General features: G+C 35.1%; 1 protein-coding gene across 1 annotated transcript in view; it reads right to left on the bottom strand.

Moving 5' to 3' along the window:
* LOC116998804 (low-density lipoprotein receptor-related protein 1B-like) overlaps positions 1-27,227 on the bottom strand; it is a 535,307-nt gene that overhangs the window by 59,160 nt on the left and 448,920 nt on the right. Inside the window, exons 24-32 of the mRNA XM_033064919.2 lie at positions 22,421-22,618; positions 21,504-21,708; positions 19,001-19,165; positions 18,258-18,502; positions 11,737-11,868; positions 10,307-10,534; positions 7,380-7,554; positions 6,993-7,087; positions 3,324-3,473 (exon numbers count right to left, since the gene is read on the bottom strand). Of these exons, the coding sequence (XP_032920810.1) occupies positions 3,324-3,473; positions 6,993-7,087; positions 7,380-7,554; positions 10,307-10,534; positions 11,737-11,868; positions 18,258-18,502; positions 19,001-19,165; positions 21,504-21,708; positions 22,421-22,618 (1,593 nt within the window). The remainder of the gene's footprint in view (positions 1-3,323; positions 3,474-6,992; positions 7,088-7,379; positions 7,555-10,306; positions 10,535-11,736; positions 11,869-18,257; positions 18,503-19,000; positions 19,166-21,503; positions 21,709-22,420; positions 22,619-27,227) is intronic.

A 27,227-nucleotide genomic window follows, 5' to 3' on the forward strand; every position in this document is an offset into this window, starting at 1 on the left:
CCTGAATCTGAGAACAGAGCATATATTTGATATAAATTTGCAAATGGTGCAAGGTGCAGGTGTTAAAAATTAAGTAGAGCATAAGAAGCTGTCAATCAGATAAACTTCTAAACGACTAAAAAAACCAGCAGAGGTCTTTGAAGAAAATAAAATTTAAAGTTTACATAGTAACAGAAGAAAATTACTATGACCAAATGCAAGACAACAACCAGTGGGAGGTACTAGACAAAAGCATTCATGTGGTTTTGAATGATAGATTAATTTAAAATGCCTGATGTTCCATACACTGACATCTCACAAAGCGAATATGGATTTGAAGAAAAAGTGGTAAGAGTAGAAAAGCACATATGATTTCACAGATTTACAGCAACTTCATTGTAATACAGAATGACAACACCAAATGTTTTTTGGTATGCCTAAAGGCATGGAAAAAATTAAAAAAAAAGTACATATTCAAATACTTTACTTTCAAATGGAATATAATTTTCATCCTATCTATATCATGCTCAAAAAGATTTAGCAAAAGCAGGCACCAAAAGACTAGGAATATTGCTCAGCATATTGGAAAAGAAAGATGACTGACACAGCTGAGTAGAAAACCAATAAATGAAAGACCCAAAATACAGAAAGATGTGAATTATATATTGCTCCCACTTCCCTCGAGGATAAATCTGACAGTTACCTTGGCACCAACTTGTTGCTAACATTATTTTTATGTCTTATCATCACCTTCTATAAGCTTCCACTAAAGGATGCAATAGTAGGAAAATGTTAAACAGAGCCTTGAAAGGACTGAACAACAGCAAACATCTGAAACAGAAATTTCAACAAGTGACCTGGTGATAACAACTGTACAAAGGGAGTTCCAAAATATCAAACTCCACCTCCTCTTTCTGCCTCAGTGGAAAAATCACCCAACAATATGACAAGATCAAATACTAAAATATGCCAACAAAGAAAGTTAGCTGTCCAGAACACTGCTTTTAGCTGGGGAGATACTCAATGCAAAAGGCAGAATAATGCAAAAGAAAGCTGAAGATTACAGGGTTCAGCACTGAGTGGAACTTAAATCCCAGGAAAGAGTTAAAGGTTTGGGCACGGGTATCATCTCTCTCTTCAGTCACAGGTGAATTCAAAATGCACAGAAAAGCTCAATATATTCACAGAGGAACATTTTATTCATGCTGCTTTGTGATGTTTACTGTGTTTTTAGATACAGGCAGACAAGAAAACTTAGGAATAGGAGCAAAAATGATGCAATGAACATTGCAATTACTGTGCTTCACCTGCTAAAAGCTCTGATCAAACTTGCAGGCAAACACATCAGCAGGGGTAGGAAATTTTCACATACTGTCATGTTAAATCTTACTTTAGAACAAACCAGTCATTCTTCTTTACTTATATATTATTAATTATGACCATTTATCAATTAGAGTTGGATTGCATTGGATTTTCTGTTCTGACCCCCCTTACATGCACAAATGCCTGCTTTTAAGAAGCTGATGCACAGCCTCTTGCTCTTTAGGGAAACAAATGACATTTGTATGACCATGGTATGGAAACTTGCAGGAGAAATTAATGCAGAAACTTTCCATGTTTCTCAATCAGCACATACAATACTGCTGATAAAACTGTGTGTGCTTGTACTTTTCTCCAGCAGATTTATTTGGGGAATCTCACTGCAGTATCAAGGTGCACTTTAGCACAACTGTGACTCCAAAACCCCAAAGCAAAACAAACAGAAAGCCCCAAACTCTTTGTAAGTTTTGTTCACCATTTCTGAGTAGGAAGAATTGTCATCATCCGTAAGAACAAAGCATCTCAAACTGTGAATATTAGAGGTACACATGATAAAACCTACACAGCAGATATTCTTCCATCTTCAGATGTGCAAAAAAATCAACAACTTTCATGCACTCTTCTTTCCATGGTGGCTATAAACTCTTTATTCCCTGTCCCAGAGGGATCATCACTGCTGTAGCTCCTGTGAATCACAGTGAAGACCTGACACCAGCAGCTCAGTGATGGTCTGAACAAACACTTTACACCTCCTGTTAAAGACTCCCAACAGCTCCCCTGAGTAAAGGTCATTTATTCAGTCTATTTCTAGTCACAATCCAATCAATGGAAAACAATTTGTCCAAATTAACATTCATGATACCTTCTGACAGCAAACCTGCTCGTGTTGATGGATGCACATATAAAAGCAGAACATCTCCAACAGATACTTGACAGCATTTAGAGTTAAGGACTGGCCAAATGGGTGTATAATAAATGTAATTTAGTAATTACCACTTTAAATATGACATAATTTACACCATGTGCATAAAAATTATTAAATTTTATTTAATTTTCACTAGCACACCATCTATATGTACATAATTATTATTTAATTAATCAATCAAATAAAATATTTCATTAAAAAGTCTGGGAGTTGATAACTCACTCATCCCAACAAAAGTCTATTTATCAATTGAAGTTTTGGGTTTTTTTGCTTTCTTTCTTTTTTTTTTTTTTTTGAATAGCTAAGATAAATATAAGCTCTGAAGTCATCTCTAAAGAAGCAGAAGCATAAACATAAATTCTGAGTGAAACTGGAATTTATTGCTACACTGTGTCCCAGCTACAATAAGGACCAAGAGCTGCAGGTGCATATGAGAAAAAGTCAATTTGAAGCAATACTTTTATAATATTTAGTGATCAGCAATTCACTGATTTTTAAATTTTTTTTAGGAATTTTTCCTTATGCTACTGTTACTTTTATTTTTCTGACAGACATTTTGAATATTCTAAATATTTCTTATTTACAATCTGTAACAAATAGAATATTTTTCTTTCAATCAATTAAAACATGGAATATGAGCAGACATCTGAAAATCCAAATCCTCAATCATCAATTCATTACCCAAAGAAGTGTTCCCAAAGTGCCAGGCAATCCAACAAACCAGGAATATTCTGAACTAAGTAGGAAGAATTGAGCAGGGAAACAAGTAATGGGTAATTCTGTGTAATAAACAGCATAACAGCTCCTTCCCCTTTCAAAATTCTTTACATGTGACTGTGGTAAGTATAAGCCATCAGTTTGCTACCTTCATTCCATATATATATGTATATGCAAGTCAATATTTACAAATATCCTTGTAATAGAGATTGCAAACTGCTCAATTAAACATAAATAACTTTTCATGGTCAACACAGTCTCACTTATGAATGAACTGCATGTATTATTTACATAAAAGTAACATTAACTTCCCTAAGCTTTTTATGTTTCATTATTAACTAACTTTGAATAATTTAAAAAAATGTGTTGTCACAGGACTTACCCATAATGGTTAAAGCTGTGGCTTTTGTTAAATCTTCTTTCATTGATTCTATTATTTCAAGATTACCACCATCCAAATTGCATCTGCTTATGGTTCCATTTCCTGAACTGATCCAGTAAAGCTTGTTCTCCCCATAATCTATTGATAAACCTGTAATTAATGCATACAAATTTAACTTGGCTTTAATGAATGATACACATTTATTGTTAAGCTGTTTTCATTATGAAAGTGCATTTAAGAAATATACACACACACACACACAATTATGTTAGTCACTCATCTACTTACACTTTGAAAAAAAAAATTGAGAAAACCAAACTTGGACATTTACAGTTTAAAAAAAAAAAATAGGCTTTTAGAAAGATTTGTGCCTTTTATTTCTTTCAGCAGCTACCAAAATCAGTGACTGACTGATGAAAGAACATTATCTGGCAATGAAGAATTACTTGAATAAGCTGAGGCCCTAAGCAAGGTCATTAACTACTTGTAAATGCAAACCAGAAGCCATTATTTATATTCTAAAATTATGAATACACAGAGACTTGGTAAACAAGGTACTTTTTATGATTCAGAACTATAAAAAGCCTGTTCTCTCCCTGCTTAGGATGATGAAATACCAAAATCTAATCCAAACTCCTAATAAATTTATAGTATTACTTTTCATTTTGATTCATAGTGAACTGACCTCATAATCAGTTCTTTGGAGTTTGAAGCAAGAGAACTGCCAAAATAAAGATACTTGCAAAATAAGCTACTAAATGAATAAAGTATAGAGTTTTCTGAAAGTAAGAGAAAAGAACTAGGAGATAATGTATTTCAGACTTCTGTAATCCTTTAAAATGTTCAAGAAGTGGTAGCAGGAGATTTTCCACAGTGAAATATTCTTGGCATGGTAACAATACCTGCCATAAAAATTTGCTTTGGTGCTCCAGCTTTCCCAGAACCCATGTTAAGTATCCAGTAGCAAGTTGCCAAAAAATACTGTATTTCACTGCATGGGTCAAGCTCTAAATATTGAACTGTAATCTTTTCCATCCTGTGGAAAGCTGTTTTGGAAATCCCAACAGGAGAAAGCAGCGTCATGAGCTGCAGCCCTTACAGCTGCCATTGTGTCACTACTGTCAGGCACATTTGACACAGCAGGTCAAAAGGTGCTGCTTTCTGAGCTCCTAAAAACACCTCCCCAGTCCCTTTGCAGGAGCTGATATTTCCTTCCACCTCTCTGCAAGTGTTTCACGCAGGAGGATCCATCACACGCTGGAGAGAGGACCTGGAGCAGTGCCTCCAGGAGGGACTGGTCCTGCAGCATCTCTGCGCACCCATCCCTGTGTCTGTACAACCAGCTTCCCTCCCAGCACAGAGCCCCAGGGCTCCTGGGGACCCTCAGAATGTGCAGTGCTCAGCCCAGCCCAGGGAGCATCCCTGGGAATGTCAGTGTGCATAAAAAGGGAATAAATCACAGGAAGCTTTCCCTGCTCCGAGATGGGCAGCACTTGGTATTTGCCACATTCCACCCACGACCAGCTGCCCACAGATTGAACCTTGAAGGGTTCTGTTAGTGAGGCTACTGCCAACACCAGCTATGCAGCAATTACAGCCCTGTCCTGCCTGATTTTATACTTCAGATATTCAACTGGTGTTTCTATGCACATTCCAATTACACAGCAGCAAATGACATGGAAAACATTCCTATCTCCATTTACACAAGTATAGCACATTATTCTCCCCCAAACACTTTCCACCTATTACCAACCTTTGCAAAAACACATTATTTCTAATGTAGGCAGAGCATGTTTAATTAGATTTTTTTTTCAGGAATTGCCCTGCTTTACTAATGAAAACAAGTGGTTTATTAGCCATAAGCATCACAGATATTCATGATTCATTCAAGTGTAGGTGACTGGCTTAAACCTTATAACCTGCTAAAGTCAATCTGAACATGAGGATTGTACAATATTGGTCTCAGGGAATTCAAATTTGCCCAAAAAAGTATAAAATTAGCCATGAATTCTGAATTCCTGAGAATTATTTAATGGCACTCAAATGAGCAGCCTTTTATCAACAAATATATGTGTTAACACTGGAGACTTAGAGTTGCAGAGTGGATCATAACCAGTATGTACTAGCTAAGGTAAAAATAAATGACACCATCTGTCATCCTAAGAGTATCAGCTCCCAAAATTTCCAAATTAAATATTCTTGGTAATAATAGAAAATTCTGTAATTGAAAAATTGTCCCCTTGTTTTATTGGAACTCAAATATGACAAATTAATCCATCAGCTTAATTGAGGTCACAGATTGGAAAACTTCCTCATTTTTAAAATTCTGAAATTTTGCATCAAGAAAGCTGGACATCCCATCAATTACCAGGATATCCAACTCTAACTAACCAGACATTCGTCTTTTTGAGCAACCTACCTGAAAACTCCCCAAAAACTCAAAATTAGCACTGCATGAACCAGAGCTTCATTTATGAACAAAGACAGTTTTCTCAGTGCACAAATGAAATATTAAATTAAGGTTTTAAGACTGCTACTTTCTAAATCTTTAGAAGATTTTCATTGTTCTTAGCATGGGATCCTCTTATAGTAAAAATTCTTTTAAACCTTTGAAACTGAGATTTTTCATATATTTTAATTCAGAGTTTGTTACTAGAAACCCTAAGCATTGCAATTTAGGACCTTTTGATCTCTGATCACAAAATATTCAGTGCAAAGTGTTGCACACAACTGTCCTTAATGTTGTTCTAACATTATTAAAAGTGCTTGTTCTTCACCTTGAAATTAATGAGTTTGCCACTCTTTTCTCTCCAGATAAAAAGGTAATTGTCTCTTCAAGTGGATAGACAGATAATCATATCAACAATAAAACAGTTATCAAGTAATTTATATAAAATGCACTGGCTTTAGGGTGTAAAATGCATGTCATGTTGCTCTTATGTCAAATTTATTGAATTCTTTAAATCACTTTCACTTCTGCTTGCTTAATGCATTGAATTATTTTAAAAAATTCTTTAAAATATAATCACTTTATTGATGGGCAATTAATAAAGCAGCAACGATTGACATAACCACTTTAACTCTCTAAAAAATGAAATTATCTACCAAAAAAGACTTGAGCAAAACCAAAAGATACACATAGAAGGGGCTTTTGTTTTTTGTTTTAAAGTGCCATAATTTATAATCAACTATATGAATCCCCAAATAGTAAAACTGAGGCTAAGTCATGATATGAAATGTATGCCTCAACTGCTGCTTTTTGTTCTGTGTGGAAAGTTAAGGGCCAATTGAACATTTGATTATGCAGCTGAGATTCTGGTGAGGAAGGATCCACATTTGCAGTCAAAGCATCCTCTCACATATATCCATGACTTTCTAAAACCCTGACCTCCACATTTTTCTGACCTTGATGCAAAGATTGAGAAACACAGATGAGTTCTCTTTCTGTCTACTGTAAACCTAGAATAAAACTCCACTAAATCTATAGTAGATTTCAGTTAGAATGGGCCAAAAATATCTTAAATTATGAAACACAACAGTAACATGGTATTATTCATGCCTGTATGACTGCATATGAAAAACATCATCGTACGTTTCAATATCAGTTCAAGGCAATGTCCATAATAAATCACTGTCAGCTAAAAAGCAACAGGAAAAGCAGGTATTTACCAACAGGATCTTTTTGATTCTGAAAGAGTATTTTGCTGTTGCTGCCATCCATGTTTGCCATGTTGATTGTGTTACCATCCGTCCAGTACAGCTTACTGAAGGAGAGAATTAACATATTTACAATATTGCTCTGTGTACACTGTGGTTTTAATGAGTCAGTAGTGAAAACATTCATTAATTTAGGAGACAAAATGCACAGCTAATAGTTACATAATTTAATCAGAAGCTTTCTAAGGGAAGAGTATTCAGTTATTTTCAGTAAAATCATTAAAATTCATGCTTTTAAGTTTGAAAGAAAACAGAATGGCCAAACTAAAAATATAAATGAAGATCCACCTTGTGATGAGCTTTACTGCAGTTTATCTATCACAGCCATGGATACCTTACCCTTTTACTGGGTGAACTGCAAGACACTGGGGTTTATCGATCCCATGGATGATTGAGGTTTTCAAGGAACCATCTAAATGTGCCACATTTATTTGTGTTTCATCAAATTCTGAGCTAATCCAATATAAATTACGTGATATCCAGTCCACTGCAAGACCTCTGATACTCTGAATATCTGCAAAAAGGGAAAGCAGTTAGTTTGATTTTCTTTTGGAATTATTGTTTGTGCTAGGGAAAAAAAAAAAATCAACAGTTTGTTAACAGTACTGTACAACATTCTATTCAGATTTATTAACTAGTTGCCAAGAATTAATAAGATTTATTTTTCTTCCTGGGTCTGATACAGTAACAATAAGAAACATGAAAATCACACTGAATAGTCACAGTATGAAACCTATTGTCCCAAAAATTAATCAGAGATGCTGAATTTTTGTATTGTATTTTTCAGCTTCAGAAAGCATTTATTGCTTTCCAAAACAATGCCATGCTGAAATTTAAAAGCCTCCTTCCTTCTTCAGCTCCATGAAGGCTCAGTACAGAGGATCTGAATTAAATCCACTGGTCTATAGCATAGTTCTGTAGCTCATAAGTACTTGTGTCACTGGAGAAGTTCACTGGTTTTATTTTTGAAGGCTTTGAAGGCTCCAAGTTACTCCTCTGCCTTCTTGGATATGACAAAACACCTGTCAGCCAATGGGAAACTGAATGAACTTTTTATTTTGCTTTCCTGGTGTTCATAACTTTTACTTTTCCTACTAAGTTGTTTTTATAAAAACCCACAACTTTTATCTCTTTTACCCTTCTGGTTCTCCTCCCCATCCCACTGTAGGGAATGAATGAACAGTTGTGGGGTGCTGAGGATTAACCTACAGAACCATTATTACCTGAGGCAGCAAAAAAGCAATGTGATATGACTGATTTGATAACTTGATGGTCTTCCTTAGCAAGGGATTTAAAGAAATGTCAATCTGTGTTAAAATCTGCCTGAAATACCGGGTGTAAAGTCACTGCTCCATCTCTAGGCGCCAACACGCCCCTCTGCCCCGAGTTAATACTGGCTGGCAACTTTGTGCAGAAGAAAACAGGCCAAGGGTGATTTGATGATTCATTACAGTTCATAGTTTATACACATCTGCTGTCAGCTTGACATGGTAATTTCCACTGACAGGATTATTGCCCTTGACAAAGTGACACGGATGTGGCTGAGGACGGGTTTGCACGTCCACAAGGCTGAGCAGTGATGGGGCATGAGGATGTTTGCCAACCTCAGAGAATGCAATGAAGGACACAAAACACACAGTCCTTGACCCATTTTAAATTGCTCCCCTGTTTGGTTTTTTTTTGTTTTTATTTTTGTTTTTTCCTTAGAGGTACTAGAAAATAAGCATTTCATACTCTTAAGAAGATAAAAGTATGACTTGGCATCTTTGTGACACTGGCATAAGACTTCACCCAACGCGAATCCTACCAGGGCGTGCTTATAAAGCTTCTTATGCTCATATAAGAAATATAAAAATATAACTGTAAGCAAATGAGATCGTTTACACATAATAAATAGTTTTTACAGTGTTTTGATGTGCTAGAACTTTGTAATTTTCTCCAACTTATAAAAGTTATCTCTGAAACAAAAAAGCAACAAAAACCAAAAAAAAAAAAAACACCCATGAAGCTACCATAATGAAAGGAATATGAAAGAATAGTATATTTCTTTTGGTTTCATTAAGTTCCTTGACAAGTTCAGTGATTTTTCTATAATAAACAACATTTTTATTCTACCACTTTCTGAACAAAAGCAAGCAACAGTCCCTCTGTTGGGCATCTGAATACCTGATATAAAGATCTCTAGGAGGCATTCTAAGCATTGTTCTCATTATTGGGACTGAAAAACATATCTGATTGTTAATAAAGTTGTCTCTGAGATAGCAGGGGGAAAGAAAAAGTAGCCACACAAAATAAATGGACTCATAGTCTAAAAAATGGGAAATTGCCATATTTGTCCAGACATTTCCCAAAATGTGCTAACACAGAAGTAATTTCTTCTAAAGTGACACAAGAGGCAGAGTTTGAATTATTTTCTAAGGTCCCCAGATAATGAACTATATGGTTTATTTGTTCTCCAAGCCAGAAAAGTCTGATCTTACACAACTGAGTTATTTCTTTTCTCTTCTTCCCCACCATTCATTTATCTGTTGGGGAACTAGAGTTAGCAAAATTTGCTTTCACATAGTCAGTTTTTCCTATTTTCAAGCAGGTAGGTACATTACAAAGCACAACAACAAGTGCTGCCTGGAGAGGAACTGACAGTGGTTGGGAACAAAAACCAAATGTTATCATGGACAACCAAAATAGAGTGGAAGCAATCACAAATAGACTTAATATTCACTGATTTTCTGTACTAATGCATATATTCTGTACAGAAAAAAAATGCATTACACCAGAATCACCAAAATGACCAGGCTGCCATGTTGTGGTTTCACCAATGGTGCCACAGCTGAGAGATCTACATGGACTAGAAAGAGAAAATAATCCTGACAGAGCCAATTTCATTGCTAGGTCAACACAGGTGGCCAAGGGACATAGGAAACTCTTCAATGCAAAGCTATGGCAGGACACTGTGCTTCTCCTGCTTCTTTATCTCTATTCTTTCCACCTTTAAGATATTAGTTTCCTTCTTTTACTACACATTTCAATCTTAATACAAAATCAATACAAAATTACATCCCAATTTGTTTACATAAAATTGAATTATGAATCAATAAAGTGAACTAGAATACTAAAGAGAATTCTGCTTGCTTATTGTTTAGATCAATTATCCAATAGCAGAGCAAGGTGCACATATCAAGAACTTGCATGTTCCTATTTTAGCATGATCATAGCACATATTTACCTAGAAGGAATTATTTTTACTTCAATGTTATGCTGTTTACCTCTTGAAATAATGGTTTCCAAGCCAGTCCCATTGATGAAGGCACGTTTGATGGTCTGGGTTTTCACATCAGTCCAGTACAGACGTTCCTCAACAGCATCAAAATCTATGACTGTCACATCATCAATGTCAGGAACAGTGAAGGCTGTGATGAAGTTGAAATAGGGATTCTCTATGTCCACCCCTCTGATTTCTGAACGCCTTGCATAAAGAAGAAACTTCTTTCTTTCTGTTAGAAAAAGGGAAAACATCATTCCTCATCCTCTTCACAACATCTCTAACAGAAAGCAAAATTATCCACTTGAGATCACTTTACAAATGTGTAAATGATGTTTATAAGAGTGATTAAACATTGCCAGAAAACCTGCAGCCTAGTGACACTTGAGAAACAATGTTACAATAAAAATCACAGCATGAAAATGACAGAAAAAAAAAATAGAATTCTGTATATTGGACATTGTTACCACACCTCTAAATCAATATGGCCTTATGGGTGTGAAGGAAAAAAAAATGTTGAAAATGTTATTTTAAACTTTTACCCTCTTTAGTCCACTCAAACAAATCCCATTTCACCTGAACAACATAACTGATATTAACATCTGGTATCTCATGATATCAGATTCATTGTAAAAGGGAAGTTTTGCAAACAGCAAACGTGTGTGTGTGAGCATGGAAGAGCAAACAGCTGGATAAAAAAGGGAAAATTTGTTGCTCTAATTCACACCTTCACTAGTGAAAAAGGATGATAAATTAAAGTCAAAGCAGAGATCACTTTTTAATCTCAAAACTCTGAATGATTGGAGCAAATCCCTGCAAATGAACAGCAAAAGGAACTTTTTTCCCTGCAATGTCCTTGACATGCCAAAATACTATTTTATTTTCTATTCTTGAATGTTATTAATCAACAATAAAAAGGGTAATTTACAAAAAGGTTTTATAGACAATACACACAATTATTTGACATTTTAAGGACTTTTAGAGCTTAAAAGTGTGTGTACTGCAGGTTTTTTTCTAAAATTCCCCTGCACGGATGCACTTTTAGTATTTACTCTTTGTTTTTTAATCCTTGAAAATGAAACTAAGACAATTCTAGAGCAGGTAGAGATTTAAGCTATTAAGTATCTTTTTGTTATTCAGCTTACCTGACTCAGAATTCTGGGGTGATGCACATTTCAGTATAAAGCTTTCTGTTGTGCAGAGATAAATTTTATGAACGCATCACACACAGCAGCAGCACAAAGAAACAGCTGTGGCAGCAAATATCAAAGCACCACGGACCTCAACTATTAGAATAAGTCATTGATTCTCAAAAAGCAGATTCTCCTTTAAAATACACCATTAAAAAGCACTGTAGAGGTTTTATTTTTAACATTAATTTGTCCATTGATTCTAAAATCGATGCAATTGCCAGGCTGTGGGAGGAAAACTTACCATAACATGTTTTTTTGTCTGGAGCCAGTTTCATCAGGTGTGGACAGGCACAGGCAGCACTTCTGTTGTGATTGATCAGGCACATGTGGGAGCAGGGACCCTTGCCCTCGTTAGCAGCACAAGGGTTGGGAGCTAAAACAGAATCATTGAGACGCACAAAATATAAAAATACTTGTTAAAATTATGGTTTGTCAAACAGTTGGGAGAAGGTAAAAATTCTGTCTGAAGACAAACCCAATCTAAATGATTAACTGAGTTTTTGCTCTCATAATTTTAATAGGCTGATATTCAACTCTAGTCCAAGAATATATACATACACATATATATTTAAACTTTTGTTTTGTTTTGTTTTATTAATACAGCCATCGTTAATAATTGTAACTTTAGGAAGCAACTAGATATCATTTTCCCAGGGAGATATTAATTTTGCAGCCTTTTCATTATTCTCCTAATCAAGACATATGGGATAAAAATGATGTCAATACGATGAGGACCAGAAAAACAGATTTAATTGAATCAAAGCAATAGTCAAAGTTCAGATTATGAGATGAACTATGGTAAATTCAATATTCTCTTTCAATTTGATTTCCTTGTTGGAATATTGGTTGGAAATCCAGCACCTAAAGATAATTTGAAAGGAGAAAAAGTGCCAAACAAAACCACAGTAAAATATTTCAACTTTTCTCAAAGAAAACCTCTCCTAATGTAGGTCTTCACAAGTCACTTCCTGATTGAATAAGATGTGCTAAAATTGCTTTAAAGAACAGGAAGAAAGATGACCAGAGAAGACCCCTTAGTCTTACAAAACCTGGAAATCATTCTTATCATGTTCATTCCTTGTTTTAAACCCCACAGCTCCAGAGCACTGCTGAAAAGACATTTCAAGCAAAAAACAGAAAGTAAGGTTGACTCTTCCTTTTGTAAAAAAATAACTTTGAAAATTAACATTGACAAAAAGGGAAGTGGGATTGACTAACTCAAAGACAAACTTATAATTGACAAAACCAATTAGTGTAGAATAAATTCCTCTAACATCGTGCTAGGCTGCAGAATAAGTAATTAGATAACCACAGAAATCTAATGACTGAATTTCCTTAAAAAATAAATTTAGCTCCAACTCAACTACTAAAATTTCAATGCTTCATTGAACCATTCCTTTTTTCCACCAGTGAATGCTTCCTTAAATTTATCCAGCAGTTCCTGAATCCTTTAACTACTTACTTGTGTAACCTGTACTGTGGAAAAATGAGCTTTTAAAACCTTGGAAAAACAGGTTAATTATGATTTTAGTCATCCTTTTATTAAAGAAAGAAAAAAAAAAGAAAAAAAAAGAAAAAACCCACAGGTTTTACGATTTTTCTAGAAAACAGTCATTCCATTTGCTCCCTTTAATCACTGGTAGCACTGGAGGCCATTCAGCCTCTCCCAGAATCTAAAAGAGATGAATGCTTATTAAACATCACTTTTCTTGTACCAACAGGAACACTGAGAATATCTTGTAATAAGTTTAAAACTTCATCTGGAAGGAAAAACACGTGAAGTTGAAGAAAGACACTGAAGTTAACAAGGCTCAGGAAGCCATTCCAATTATTAATACACTATTATTAAATAGAAATTATCTATCCCTATGAATCATACATCAGAAACAAAACACAATTTAGAGTTCTGAAAGTATTGTGAAGGAGATCACAGAATCACTTATGTTGTAAGGGATATCAGGAGACCAGCTACAGATTCAGTCTTCTGTAAATTTTGGCATTTTTTCCACAGGTGCTGAGACTAAAAATTTGGTCCTGTGTTTTGCAGAGAAGCATTTCCTTACATTTATTTGCCAATGGAACAGTAATTTCTGTGAAATTTCAACCTCTCTGTATGCATACAACTGTCTGTGACAAGGATTTACTTTGGGCCTAAGAATAATTAATCCCTGTACTGTCTTTCCATCCAAGTGGAGCTTTTGGAAATGGAATATATGGAACTTTAAAAGAACAGTCAGAAGGAAAAAATAAAAGGCATGCTGGTTAATGATAATTTTAAAGAATATGTTGTGGTTCAGGTGTGCTCCAAGCATCCACCAAGAGGAGTCAGTGCAATCTGTGTATGTTTACATCCCAACTTTCTCTCTATTGCACAGAACACAAAATTGGTGGAAAAACAAGTGTTATAAAGCAGATGTGTTTGTTTCCACATGAATGCACAACTCTGGGAGCAAAGTACCACGATCTAAACATTACTTCTAGCAGCACATATTTATATATTCCTTTCATATTCATACTTCTTGTACTGAATAACATCTAAGCCTGCTCTTTATTTCCTAATAAAAACTAATTCTCCTGAGGGCATATTGTTATTGCTCTGGCTCTCAAAAATTTGGCTTTATGTTTTATTTTCTTGTGCTCATTTTAACACTTCTATTTCTTTTGTGAATAACCTCATAAGCACTTGTTACTCACTTTTTCTGTGCCATTTATGATTTCACAGACTGCCTGCATACAGAAGCCTGTCTATAAATGGTATTTCCAGCAGCATCACCCAACCTGTCCCCAGACCAAAAGCTCTCCCACACTCTTGATCAGGCTGTCAGGCTTTCTTGATGTGCTGTATATGATCTGTATACAGCAATCCAGCTGTGGGAGTGATAGGGATTTATACAGCATCACAGTTCACTACCTGTGCTGCTTTATTCCTTTCCTAATCATTTCCACCAATCTATTTTCCTTCTGATCACAGCAAGCCACAGAGCTGGCAGTTTCCCTGGCTGGACAGCCCTTCTCATTATTTGATTGATTTACAGTGCTGATTGCTTGTCAATCTGCTCCTCTCAGTGCTGGTCACAGATATACACACGTCACTGTTGTCACATTGCACTTGACTGCTCTCTACAACTTCATTTAAACAAAATGTTATTTCTCTTGACCAATAACCCTTAAAAGCAACCCTCCCCAGACATTCCATCACCAGTTGACAAATGAACACTTACTCTGACAACCTCTCAATATGCATTTCCTATGGCAAACTTATCCCCTGCATTAACTTCATCTTGAGCTTGTCCCTTCGTGGCAAGAGACAAAGTTTTGATCTTGTACTAATGGTGCACAAAATGTTTCAATTCTGCCTAAACTTTCAAATATCCACACTAAAGTCACATCAAAAGGTGCTTTCAAATTGCTGACAATCGATTCCCACTCATATTTAAAACCAGTTACAGATCTAATACTCTGCTCACTGTCAATATTTCCAATAGAATTGCTTTTCCTAAGGCCAAAGTACTCAGCCAAGTTAAACCTTTATATTTCCTGATTATATCTGATTATTTCAGCACTGATCTTTCAAATGTTCAAGTTAAGACTCATCAGATGTGTAAGTTCTAAAGTAAATATTTATTTCCTCTAATCATTCTTTCAGTTTTTAACCATTCGTTTAAAAAATTAGTCAGTCTAAAAATTTACATATTCACCATGATATCAATAAACAGGAATACTCTTAGAACAAAGCCCAGGTCTTCAGAAAAACATGTAAATAAATAAATGAATAAACATATAAATATAAGTAAAATAATAATATATATTTTGGTACATATATCTTGTATTATTTATAATACAAATAACAAACTTTCTGCTAGTTTTGAAGTAAAAAGAACATATACCAGATTGAGATGAGATCTCAAAGTAATACATTTTTATAGTTCTCCCCATCTTAAGCTACATTTCTGTAAGAGTTTATTATTTTAAACAGCTGGCAATCTGGGCCTCAATAGAATATTGTAACAAAACAGTGCTATGAAGCTAAATGTTCTTCATTTTTTAATTACAAAAGAGCCCAGTGGTACCAATATACTATATTTATTATTGAACTGTTTGTCCTGATTTCTAAATAAAAATTTAATCTGCAGAAAGACAAGTTATGACATAGCCATATTTGCTTGTTAATTTTAATTCAAATTAATACCCTGGAGAAATGCAAAAAAATTAATAATAATAAAAACATTTTTTAAAAAGGGGGAAGTGTGAGCAATTCATAGCTTTGGGTTTTCAAGCTGTGATCCTTCCAATGCTCTGTATTTACCCCTCTTATCACCACCCTCAGTAGTGCCCTGCCACAACTTCTTGTGGCTAAAATAAATGTTGTTCTTCACATTGAGTGGGACTTTAAATTACAATGGTAGTTGAAAAAAAATTAAAATCTTCCCAGAAACCCCATGTTTGCCACCTTAACAGCACTCCTGACACACAGCTTTGATTCTGGGAAGATGAGTGAGCCTCAAGCTCACATTCCTGAGAATATTCTGCATTAGGGAAGAAACCTTCCACAATCCCCTGTGGTTTTCTGACAGTGAACTCCTCATCCATACAAATATCTCACTCTAACTTCGTTACCTTAAATTAGCATCTGTCCTAGATTGACTCAAATAATGTGGCTTTAGGCTATGAAAGTTTATTTAGCTCTGTTCTACTTCATTTTGATCAAAATAACTTCCTTGATAAATATTAAAAGCTAATAAACTTCCACCAACATAGGTGGCCCAGATGGATATGAAAATACAAAATGTTCATCCTGCAGTGCTCCAGTCATACTGACAGTTTGCAGTGTAAATCTACTCTCAATTTTATTTTAGAATTTTAACCTGCACACTGTCTTGTTCATTTATTGCCAAATAGCTACAAATTCCAAGGAAAAAAAAAATAACAAGTAATCAGGCAGTATCATCATTTCTTTAGCTAAAACAAAAAGGTGCTGCAGATTTGTAGAAAGAAATTGCTTCTGCTGGAATACAATAATTTAGAGCAAACCCAGAAGGCCAATCATAAATCAAAATCTGGCGCTTTCTACATCATAAAATAAAAGCTGCAATTACTCAACTTGATCCTTGAACTTCTTGATTTTGGCAAAAAACAGCTGAAGACTTTTCTGCAGCTTTTCCTTGCCTGGAGGCCGAGATATCTGTGACTGTGGAATGCTGCCTGATGTCTCCCTAGGCTACACAATCCCTCTGAAGATGCTGTCTGGCCCCAGTCCAAACAGAAAGGAGTTGTTCTTTTTCTGACAGCAAGAAAAGGCAAACACCAACACTACTGCTACTCTAGAAACATCAAATGTGGAACACAAATCCCAAAGCTCAGGAGGGGACCAATTAAAAGAAAATTGCCAGCCCCTCCACCCCGAAAAAAACAAAAACAAAAACAAAATCAACCCCAAAAACAAAAACCAAAAAAACCCAACAAAACACCAGAAGTAATTTTTTAAAAAATGAAACAAAACAAACAAACAGAACCAAGAAAAAAACTTATTTGAAAGGTGTGTGCAGATATATGTGTTTACTCCACCCTTATTTTAACTGCCAGAGCACATATATTATCTTAAGCAGAAGTCAGAAAGCTTTTAAGAATGGTACCCTGCCCCAAAAAGTAAATTCTGAAGAAGGGAAATAAGTGGTTTATTTCAGAAAGTGATGAAGTCCAAGAGACTTGACTTCCACTGAAAACCAGCAGCATTCATCTTCAATGTATATTCATTATTATTTTAAAATAAAAACATCAGAAAAATGCATGTTGACACATTTTGTCACATGTTGAGAGGTCACAGTTGTCACCACAGTTGGACACACCAATGAGTGCTGTTCATTGCTTTTCCTTTATTCCATGTGCTAGTAGAGAACATTCCTCAGATCTTCTGACTACCCGTGTGCAAGGAGAATTCTGCTTGCTTGAATTTATCTGCATTAGAGCTTTAGCCATAGTTTTCTATCTATAACTCATGCAGAACTGGGTTCCAATACATCCACAGAGCCATCCAAAACTGTCAGGATTTGAAGTTTTCAAATCAAGATTGCTCACAACCTACTAGCATGAAAGCCTAAGTGCTTTACTGAGCACTAAAAAAAATGGATGAGAAGAAAAACAATATAACATTCCCCACTATTTAAAAAAAAAAAGGAACAACAACAAGTATCAATGAGATAAATTCTAAAATAGTATTCTATTAACGTCAACTTCTTGCCAGGAAAGTTGAAATTTATCCAGAGCCAATGGAGAACTCTGTAACTAATTGGTGGTCATTCTCCAATGGCATTTTTTTACTTTCCAATATTTATGTACAAAATAATCGCTGTCTTTTATTATATCTCACAATAAAAAGTCATATTGATTATTTTTTAGCATTGCTGTTTTGCATGGTACATCCTAAGCTATAGCTATATATCTATATACCCATGTATCCATATATGTATATATCTATGTATATATACATATATATGTGTGTATATATATATATGTGCACTCCCATAAAAGCTTCTTCCACATGGGTTGTGTGCACCTGACTTCATCTAGTGCTGAATACAAAGACTCAAGGCAAATTCATGGACATATATTTATATATTAAAAGAATATGGATTTCCCTCCTTAGAGGAGGAAATTTAATAATTCTGTAAATAATCCAGGTATTTTTTATACAAAAATAATATTTCCCCCCTCAGTAATAAATTATTTTTCCCCTCAATAATAAATTATTCTATAAATATTCACCTTGTGGTTGACGACTTGGATGATAAATCTGGAGATCAAAGGGCTGAGCACTTGTTTTTTGTATTACACTGACATTTTGGCCAGTCCATTTATTGGCTTTGGCGAGGGTATTGGTCCTCCAATCTGTCCAATAAACTTCACTCCCATACAAAGAAACAGCAAAAGGGTGAGAAAGATATTCGTGACCCCGTATAATCTCTATCATGCTGGTTCCATCATACAATGCAGAATAAATGGCATCCGATCTACAAGACAACCCCAAATTCAAGATTATGTAAAAAGAAAATAAAAAATCACACAACCATTATGACATTGGGCAAAACATGTTAAAAACTTACTCTGTAAGAGTGGTAAGAGCAAACAATTTCTGCAGTGCAATCATTAACTTTATAGATGATTAAGACCATATTATTAACTAGACATGTGAAATACTTGTTTGTATAATGCTTTATACTGTGAGAAATATAGTGGAAAATTTAGTTTTCTTTTAGGTGAACTTAAAAAAATACTGAACTAACTTGGGCCTTGCATGGATGAGTGTCAGGGAGGACCCAAGGAAAGGCACAAGGAGCCAAGACTGATCCCACAGCTGGCAGGGCAATTAAATAAATGTTGATATTGTACATGTGCCTGCCCAGGGCTCTTTGTGTCCATGACTACATTCCACTCACACTGCAGTTCCCATTTCTGCATGGAGGAATGAGGATTTCCCAGTGCCTGTAAGGATGCTGTGGCCACTTTACCTGGCATCTGTCCACACAATTCTTTTTTCAAAGTGATCCACAGTGAGGCCGTTGGGCCAGGCTCCAGTGTCCATGTCCTTGTAGATGATCTTCCTCTCTGCCCCACTCATGGAAGCGGATTCAATGCGAGGGAAATTTGCATCCCAGTCTGTCCAAAACAGAATTCTGGTGAGAGGAAAAGGAAAAGAAAGGGGGATAGAACAAAATATTAAAGTGTGAAGAAAAATCTGAAATGGTTTATGCAACAACACTCGGAAAAAGGTTCAACCATTTACATACTTTAAATTAAAGGATTAAACATAAATCGATTTGGGTCCTTACATAAATTCCTTAGGGTAACATGGAGTTAATATTTCATTTTTAGTGTTAGAGTCACCATGAAAATAAAGATATTTTTCTAAAAAAACCCAGGGGTTTAATAGCATTCCCTTTTCCATGTCCATTTACACAGTAGCAGCTTGCCTTGTCTTCCCTCTATAATTAGAAACCCAGCTCATTAAAAGAAATTATAATGAGAGCCTTTGAAAGCAATCCATGGATAAGAAGGATGGGGAGGGAAGAATGGAAAGAAAGGTGATTTGAGGTAGCAGGGATCAAGGAACAGGCTAAACAAGAGATTTTCAGCTACTCTTAAGAGTGTTCTAATGAAGAGCCCTGGACTTTGGCATGTCACTAATGAATTTTATACAGATTATACTTGCTAAGAAAACTTCAAAGGCAGGTTTTATTGTCATCTCTCTCAGTTTTGTACCATCTCCAGTGTTTTTCTAATAAGAACTTTCATTGTTATAACCAAAGAAGTGTCTTGTTAAATAACAGAAGCAGCATCATCAAGAAGACAGAAATAAATCTAACTGCTGTTAGATTACTGAATTTTCAACAACACACAGACTTGTTAAAGGGAAATTATACTTTTGATAGGAAAACTTATGGTTAGTTGTAAAGAGTTAATTGCAAAGAGCCAGACTACAGCAAAACTTCTGACAAGAGTTTTTATTTCCCCTAAAAGACCTTCAACCTCAGCAGGCAGGGAGGCTCACAGGATGAGTGCTGTTTGTTGTCTCAGCACTGAGTTTCTGTTTCAAACTGGACCAGGGATGTGTTCATCTACAGATACTTATTTTACACACAGCTGTGCAGTTCTATCTCCACTGGGATACAGGATTTGTGCACTCCTAACATGACTCTTTTCCTGGAATCACCAGTGTTTATTCATATTCATTTGTGAAAGGATTGAGGAGCTATTCCTGTCTATGTTTAAAGATTTTTTTCTTTCCTAACTTCTAACATAACGTAGCATCAATTGCCTCTATCTCTTCAAAAGGCAGATTAAGCCTTCAGTTTCAAGAAGAGTTGTGATTTGATTTTTTTTTTCCTCCCAACCATTTAATTTGAACAACTTCTCTGCCAATTTTTCTGCCAACAGGATGCCTCTTTTTAAAGATCTTTACAGATAAGCAATGCACTCTAAATAAGCTTTCTAAATCTCAGCTGAGAGGGCAACAGCCTTAATCATTAAAGCACGTACAGCCTAATTCACAATTGATTCTGGGACCTTTATCCATCTTTATTTTTATGTTCATAGCTTTGTTTCTGGCAGAAATATTCAGTGAAGACACATGACAGACCGTAGCAAATTCCTAAACAAAATTAAATATCATGAGTTTGAAAATAGATAGGTCAGCTGTTGAATTTTTGGCCACATTTAATTTGTGGTTGGTGGCTTGTTGCTTTTGTTGTGTTTTTCTGAATGTTTTTGTTTGTTTGGGGCTTTTTCCCCTTTCTGAAAGAGCAATAATTTTGGGAAGAGGATGGAACAGTTGAATATACACAATATTCTGGTTTATAGCATACCCCTAATGAATAGGTAGAAAAAACACTGACAGGAGCTGGCAAGCATAATCTCCACTTCAGAGATGAAAACCAAACACAAAAGGTGGCATTTACCTCACTCAGCCGTTAGGCTTCCAGTAACATCTACCTGTATTTTCATAATCCCACCAAAACAACCACACAAAACCAAAAAAACCCAAAATAAAACAAAAAACCAAACCAACAACAAAAAACCCCCAAACTAACAAAACCCCAAAGAAACAAAACCCCCAAACCAAAACAAACAAAAACCCCACCAAAAAAACAAACAAAAAAATTGGTCTCTGAGAGGAATCACCTAAATCTGTCCATTAAACACACAGAAATGTTAGACCAAACAGTACAATTATCATCCACATTGAAAAAAAAAAATAAATAAAAAAGAAACAACAACATGGCAAAGTAATTTGACAACAAAAAGTTCCCTATATCGCCTGACTTGTCATTTTCTAATCCTTTTCACTTAGAAAATACACATTAATAATGGATTCTTTATAATTCATAATATACTTTCAAGAAATATCAAAGACATGTTAGAAATTATAAGTCACAGCAAAAACAGAAATGAAAAAATACCACATTTAAACATCTTCAAAATACTTTGCAACAAGAAAAAATAATTCATAATTACCCATATCTGGGATCCAAAGCAATAGCCCTTGGATGCTCCATAGCTCCAGCTATTAATGTTGTCCTCAAAGTGCCATCGAGTTTTGCTACTTCAATTTGGTCCAAATTGCTGTCTATCCAGTAAATGTTTCCTGCTATCCAATCCACAGTCAGACCTTCAGGAGTGGCCAGGCCATGCTGCACCACAACCTCAATGGCACTAACACCTTAAAGAATAAGAAAAAAAAAAAATAAACAACCAAACAACAACAACAACCAGGGAAAAAAAAACAACCAACCAAACAAACAAACAAAAGATGAAAAGAGAATCTTAAATAACTAATGTAGAGACTATCAGACATACAAGTTTATCAGATGTTCTTGGAATTAATTCTGGATTATTTGGGGTTTGCCTTTTTGATGAAAGAACTGGAACATACACTTCAGCAAAGACCATTTTATAGAAACTAATTTGTGGATATTTTGAGATTATGTAGAGTTATAGGCCATCATTATGTCACCAGAGCAAAGAAGAAATCTTTCTGGATGCTATAAAATTTTGAAGCAGAATCTTTCACCTCATGAGTAGAGATAACTTATCAGACATCCAATAAATTCTTACACTTTTTTAAAAAAGGTGAAGATAAACTAGAAAAAATAAAAAAAAATCAATATTGCACTCATTGGACCAGGAAGAAGCACCAGTTCTTTGCATTTGCCATTTTCTTCCCCCTAGAGCATACTGCAAAAGGAAACTTTGATAACAAAAGTCTTTTTCTGCCTGGAAATTAAGTACAACCTTGATTCATCCCTTTTCAAAGGCAGAATGGCATCATAAATTCTACTTCTGTAAATGGCAGCTCAGTTACAACTGATCAGGTCCAACACCCTCTAACTGCAGGTGTTCTTACTGTTAGAAAACAAAGACTCAATCCATACCTCCAGTATCAGAGAGCTTGCCCCTGTAAATTTTGTCCTCCACCACATCTGTCCAGTAGAGCAAACTCTGACTGAAATGAAAATCCAGGGCTATTGTATTTCTCAAACCAGGAACTAAGAGGCTGTAGTCACGCTTGTGAAGATCAATTTTTCTGATTTCATGTCGAATTGAAAAAATTATGAAAGCCTCAAATGGATCTGGAAGACGAAGATTAAACATTTCAAAGGAATAATAAAAAAGATATTGCTACAAATTGATATAGATGACAAGTGAAAGGTGAACAACAGAATACTTTATCAGGAGAAACAGATGATTAAAACAATTCATCTTTTGATAAGGAGTCTTTCAATTACTTTTTCAGTCCAACAGACTTCTTAATTCTCCCTTCTAGCATTATCTTTGATCCCAACTAGAGATATTAGACTTTACATTTGGGAATATCAGACTCAACTGTTGAACTGTGTTTTGTAGCTCTAGCACTATGAGCCCATAACTAGAGCTTTAAAAAGTCACATTATAAAATTTAAAATCTGCTTCTCCAAAGGCTCAGAAAAATGAAACCATTAAAATATTCATTGTTTTGAAGGCCAATCAGCTGAAAAAATTTATAAATACATAAAATACTTTTGGAATATACAGCATGTTTTCAATTGAAGTGCATAAAAAACCTCTCATGCCCAACTAACAAGCAAGAAAATGAACATTTGATGTGCTCATTGATACATGTTATCACAAATCCAGCTACCAATGACTTTCTTGTTCCATTGTTAGTGAATTAATGCTACATGATTTGTGCCAGTGAGTTGGTATCAAAGTGTGCAAAAAATATCTGTAAACACGATCAGCATTGGTCAGCCATGCTATGAAATTGATTTTTTTATTACAGTTCTTACATAGATTAGAAAAGGTTTTTCAAGCAAGTAACTGTGTTAATAATGCAAAAAAGAAAGACAAAAAATTTGATTCTGTAAACGGTTGAATCAACTCAGTATGTCCACTTTGATATTTTTTCACAGCAATACTTTTCTGTGGGGATGTAGTTGTACCCCCCAAAACACTCTTGAGTTCCTTCTCCCAGAGTGAAACACAGATTATACTGAGAGGTTTGCTTTCCACACAATTCAATTTATTTATGCAAATGATTATTGGCAGTTGATGGCAATAGGAACTCCTGTTCTCAAGGCTCCTGAGACTCTCTGAAAAAAAACAGTTTGGCTCTTGCTCGCTCACTTGAACACTTCACTGCTCACTTCCTGCTGCAGCTCCTCTTCTCCTGGTCCCCACTGCACACACACACTGAATTATCTGTGGTGTTTTAGGCTAATCAGGGCCCTCAGCAGAGCTGTGCTTCTGCTCTTGAAGCACTTGTTCACAATCTGCCTTGAACTTTCCAAATGACCCTGCTATTTGTCAAAGCAATGAGTGACTTTCTGCAAAGCAAATTTTTCAAAGCTCTGAAGTGGTCAAATAATTAAATAAAGTGCAGAACAGGATCACTGACATTAGCAGCTGTTTCACAAGCACCAGTTATCTGAACTTGAGACACACTTTAATGGCACTTCCCAAATTCTAATAAATTGGCAGCTATTATGCAGGAGGCTTCTATGCGGATTTTTTGGCAATTCCAGTGCATAAGAGCACAAGTCATAATCCTCACCAGTCGCTTATTTTGTATTTCTCAGTAATTAACAACACAATGGGAGAAAAAGAAACAATAAATGTGTGCTGTGTTGGATTGGATTTTTCATTCAAAGCAGAGGAAATAGAGTTTAAGATAAGTAACCTATGATGCAAATTATCTTTATGAAAAGGATTAAAGTTCAATGGGATCTTGACAGGATTTACAATTTAAATAAACATTACAAAACCCTAAACCTGGCTGACAACAAGCTGCAACACCGTACCCTCCTCTGAGCACAGCTTTTGAAGAAGAGTGTGAATCAATACAGAAATAATAGAGAAAAAGAGCAGGTGTTCCAGGAGGTCTAGAAATCATGGCCTGCAAGGGAAGAACAAACAATCTGGAACTGCTTAGTCTAAAAAAACGGAATAAGAAGATGAGTGGAAGCACATTAAATTCCCTTAAGACATAAAAGGCTTATGAATTGAAAATGGAAAAAATCCTGTTTTCTGTATAAATAACAAGTAGGGCAGGGATTAAAGGCTTAAACTGGACCAGGAAAACCAAGAAAGACCAGAAAAACAAAAATCTTCCGGAGAGTGAGTCAACAAAACATTTCACCCCTGGGAAACTTGGAGTTTAGCACTGAAGGTGTCCTGAAGGTCTTGGAAAGCAGAAAAACAGCAGCAGTGGTAGCCAGGCTTTGATCTTCTTTCCAACCTGGTCATCCAATGGCTCTAAAAAATCAGCTACATTACTGGCTCAATCAAATAATTAAAAAAAGAAAACAAAAACAAAATGCAAAAAAACCCCAAAAACAAACAAACAAACAAAAAACCCCCAAAACCCCCCAAAAACCTAAAAACAAATAAACAAAAATTAAAAAAACCCCATCCATCATCCAATAAACCCAAAATTTGATGTTTCTTTCCAGATTAATCTTTGAGAAATTGAGACCAAATGGTTTTTTTTCTGCAAATTGACTAAAAACCTCTCTGTAAAGTCTCAAATTGATATAATGGTAGTTTTCCTAGATTCTTTAAAACTTTCAGGAAAATTAACTGTTATCAATTTGTTTAGAAAAATCATACATTTCTGCACTTCATGGTTTCATAAATGCCTCAATTTTTTTTACCACAAAGATTAGGGTATAAAATATAGGATGCAAAAAAAGTACAAATTACATGAAAAGCTATTAAAAAAATCTCTGCTAGAAGAAAACTGCCTAAACAATACTATCAAAAAAGACTCCATCAAGAATAATTCCTCATATTTTTCAGTGGGTTAAATTTAAAATTCTTTCTTAGGAAAAATTCTGACTTAACCTAATTGTTTGATTGAAGCTTACTGCAACAACAGCAGCACAGCAAGCAATCTACACTATGCTTTTATGAAAATTACCTCAAAGAAAAACAATAACTTCATAGAAATTCTGAATAAAACCTTCATTAAAAGTTTGACACAGCTCAGAGAGGATTGGACTATGATGGACTATGCCTCTCTCCATTTTAGTATTGAAAGGTATCTGGAAATTATAACAGAATTGAGTTTCAAACCAGCTGAGATCAAACAGAAAGACACATCATCTTCCTTTTCTTTTTTTTTTCTTTTTTTTTTTAAAGGATCTATCTATCTATCTATCTATCTATCTATCTATCTGAAGTGATACAAGAGTTTCCACTGCTTACAAAAGACTGACAGTCAGTTTTAAACTGTTTCTGAGCTCATCTAACATTTATTATACCAAAGTCTGAAAGGTTGAATGTAAACATGAAATTTAAATATCTTTAAAGAATAGTACCTTTTTCTTTTCTTTTTCTGAATGCTTATTAGCATTTAAAAGAGGAAGTGCAATATACCAGCACAACTTATTTTGAAATGTGTTCCAAGAGAAACCAGGAGCACATATATGAAAACCTATAATTTGTATTGACTTTCTCTCTGAATAATGGAGCTCTGTAGCACACTCTTCGTTCAATCAATACAAATTTAAATCTAAAGGAAACATTTAATGTTCGGGAAGTCAGTAATGTAACAATGCCAGAACAGCAACAATCAAACGAGATGAAAACAAGACATGGAAAGGGAAGAAAGTCTGGAGGAGAAAAGAGACAACATTTAAAACCCTCAAGAAATGAAGACAAGTAGAAATGAGATATCACAGAGGAGACTAAAAAAGGTTTTTGAAAAGAAACTTGAAAGAGAAGATCTGCTCAATTCAAGCATTTTAGTTCTATTTACTTATTATTCTGTAACTCGTTACATTTCTCTGGCAATTCATTGTTTCCTCTGACAAACACACTTTCTTTCATAGTGAAATTCAATCAGGGAAAAAAGTTAGAATCACATAATTCCTGCATTTTCAGCACTCATATTCCCATTCTAATGGCCTCACAAATAAGTGTTTTCACCATATTCTGAAAATGTATTGCATACTAACTTTACATGTTATTGCTGTGTACTTGTGAAATGCTTCTTATGCATAGGAAAATGCTATTTCAGACAGAAAAAAAAAGGCTAAAGGGGAACATTCTCATTTTCTTCTGAGTAATTTATTTTTTCTTCTGGAAAATAGATAATAAATTACTGTTCTAATAGAATACACACCTACTCCTGGTGCAAGGCATCTTAAACCACTAGGGTTGTTCTAAGAATTACTTCATAACAAGTGAAATTATTGAAATAGTAGTTTGGCATTTGGGGGACAGCTTATCTTCATAAGGTCACTTTGAACTGTATTTGCAATAGTATTATATAAAAGTTTTTTCTTCATTCTAAGTTCATGCAAGATCTCATGCCCAGAGACTTAAATGATGGCGACATTTTGAGTCTCACAGATTCACAAAAGAAACCAAAATTGTTCTCACTTTCTTAAAATGCCCTTCACACAGTCAACAACTGAAGCCTCAGAGGATCTGTCCTCCAGAGAACTTCCCATGTCTTTTGAATTAAATAAACCAAAAAGGGCCAAGATGATTTGTGCCTCTAAAAGCACCTGTCATATTTAATATGGAATAATTTTGTCACAGCTTTGATGGCATTATGGTAGTATCATTCCAGTTTGTAAAGAAAGGTATCATTTTTCTTTATATCAGCTGCCATCACAGGTCTCAGATCATATATTTACTACTACATTCTTTGAAAAAAATCTGGAGAAATCAATTTGTAACTTCAGATTCTCACCA

Source organism: Catharus ustulatus, chromosome 7, assembly GCF_009819885.2.
Source record: "Catharus ustulatus isolate bCatUst1 chromosome 7, bCatUst1.pri.v2, whole genome shotgun sequence".
NCBI lineage: Eukaryota > Metazoa > Chordata > Aves > Passeriformes > Turdidae > Catharus > Catharus ustulatus.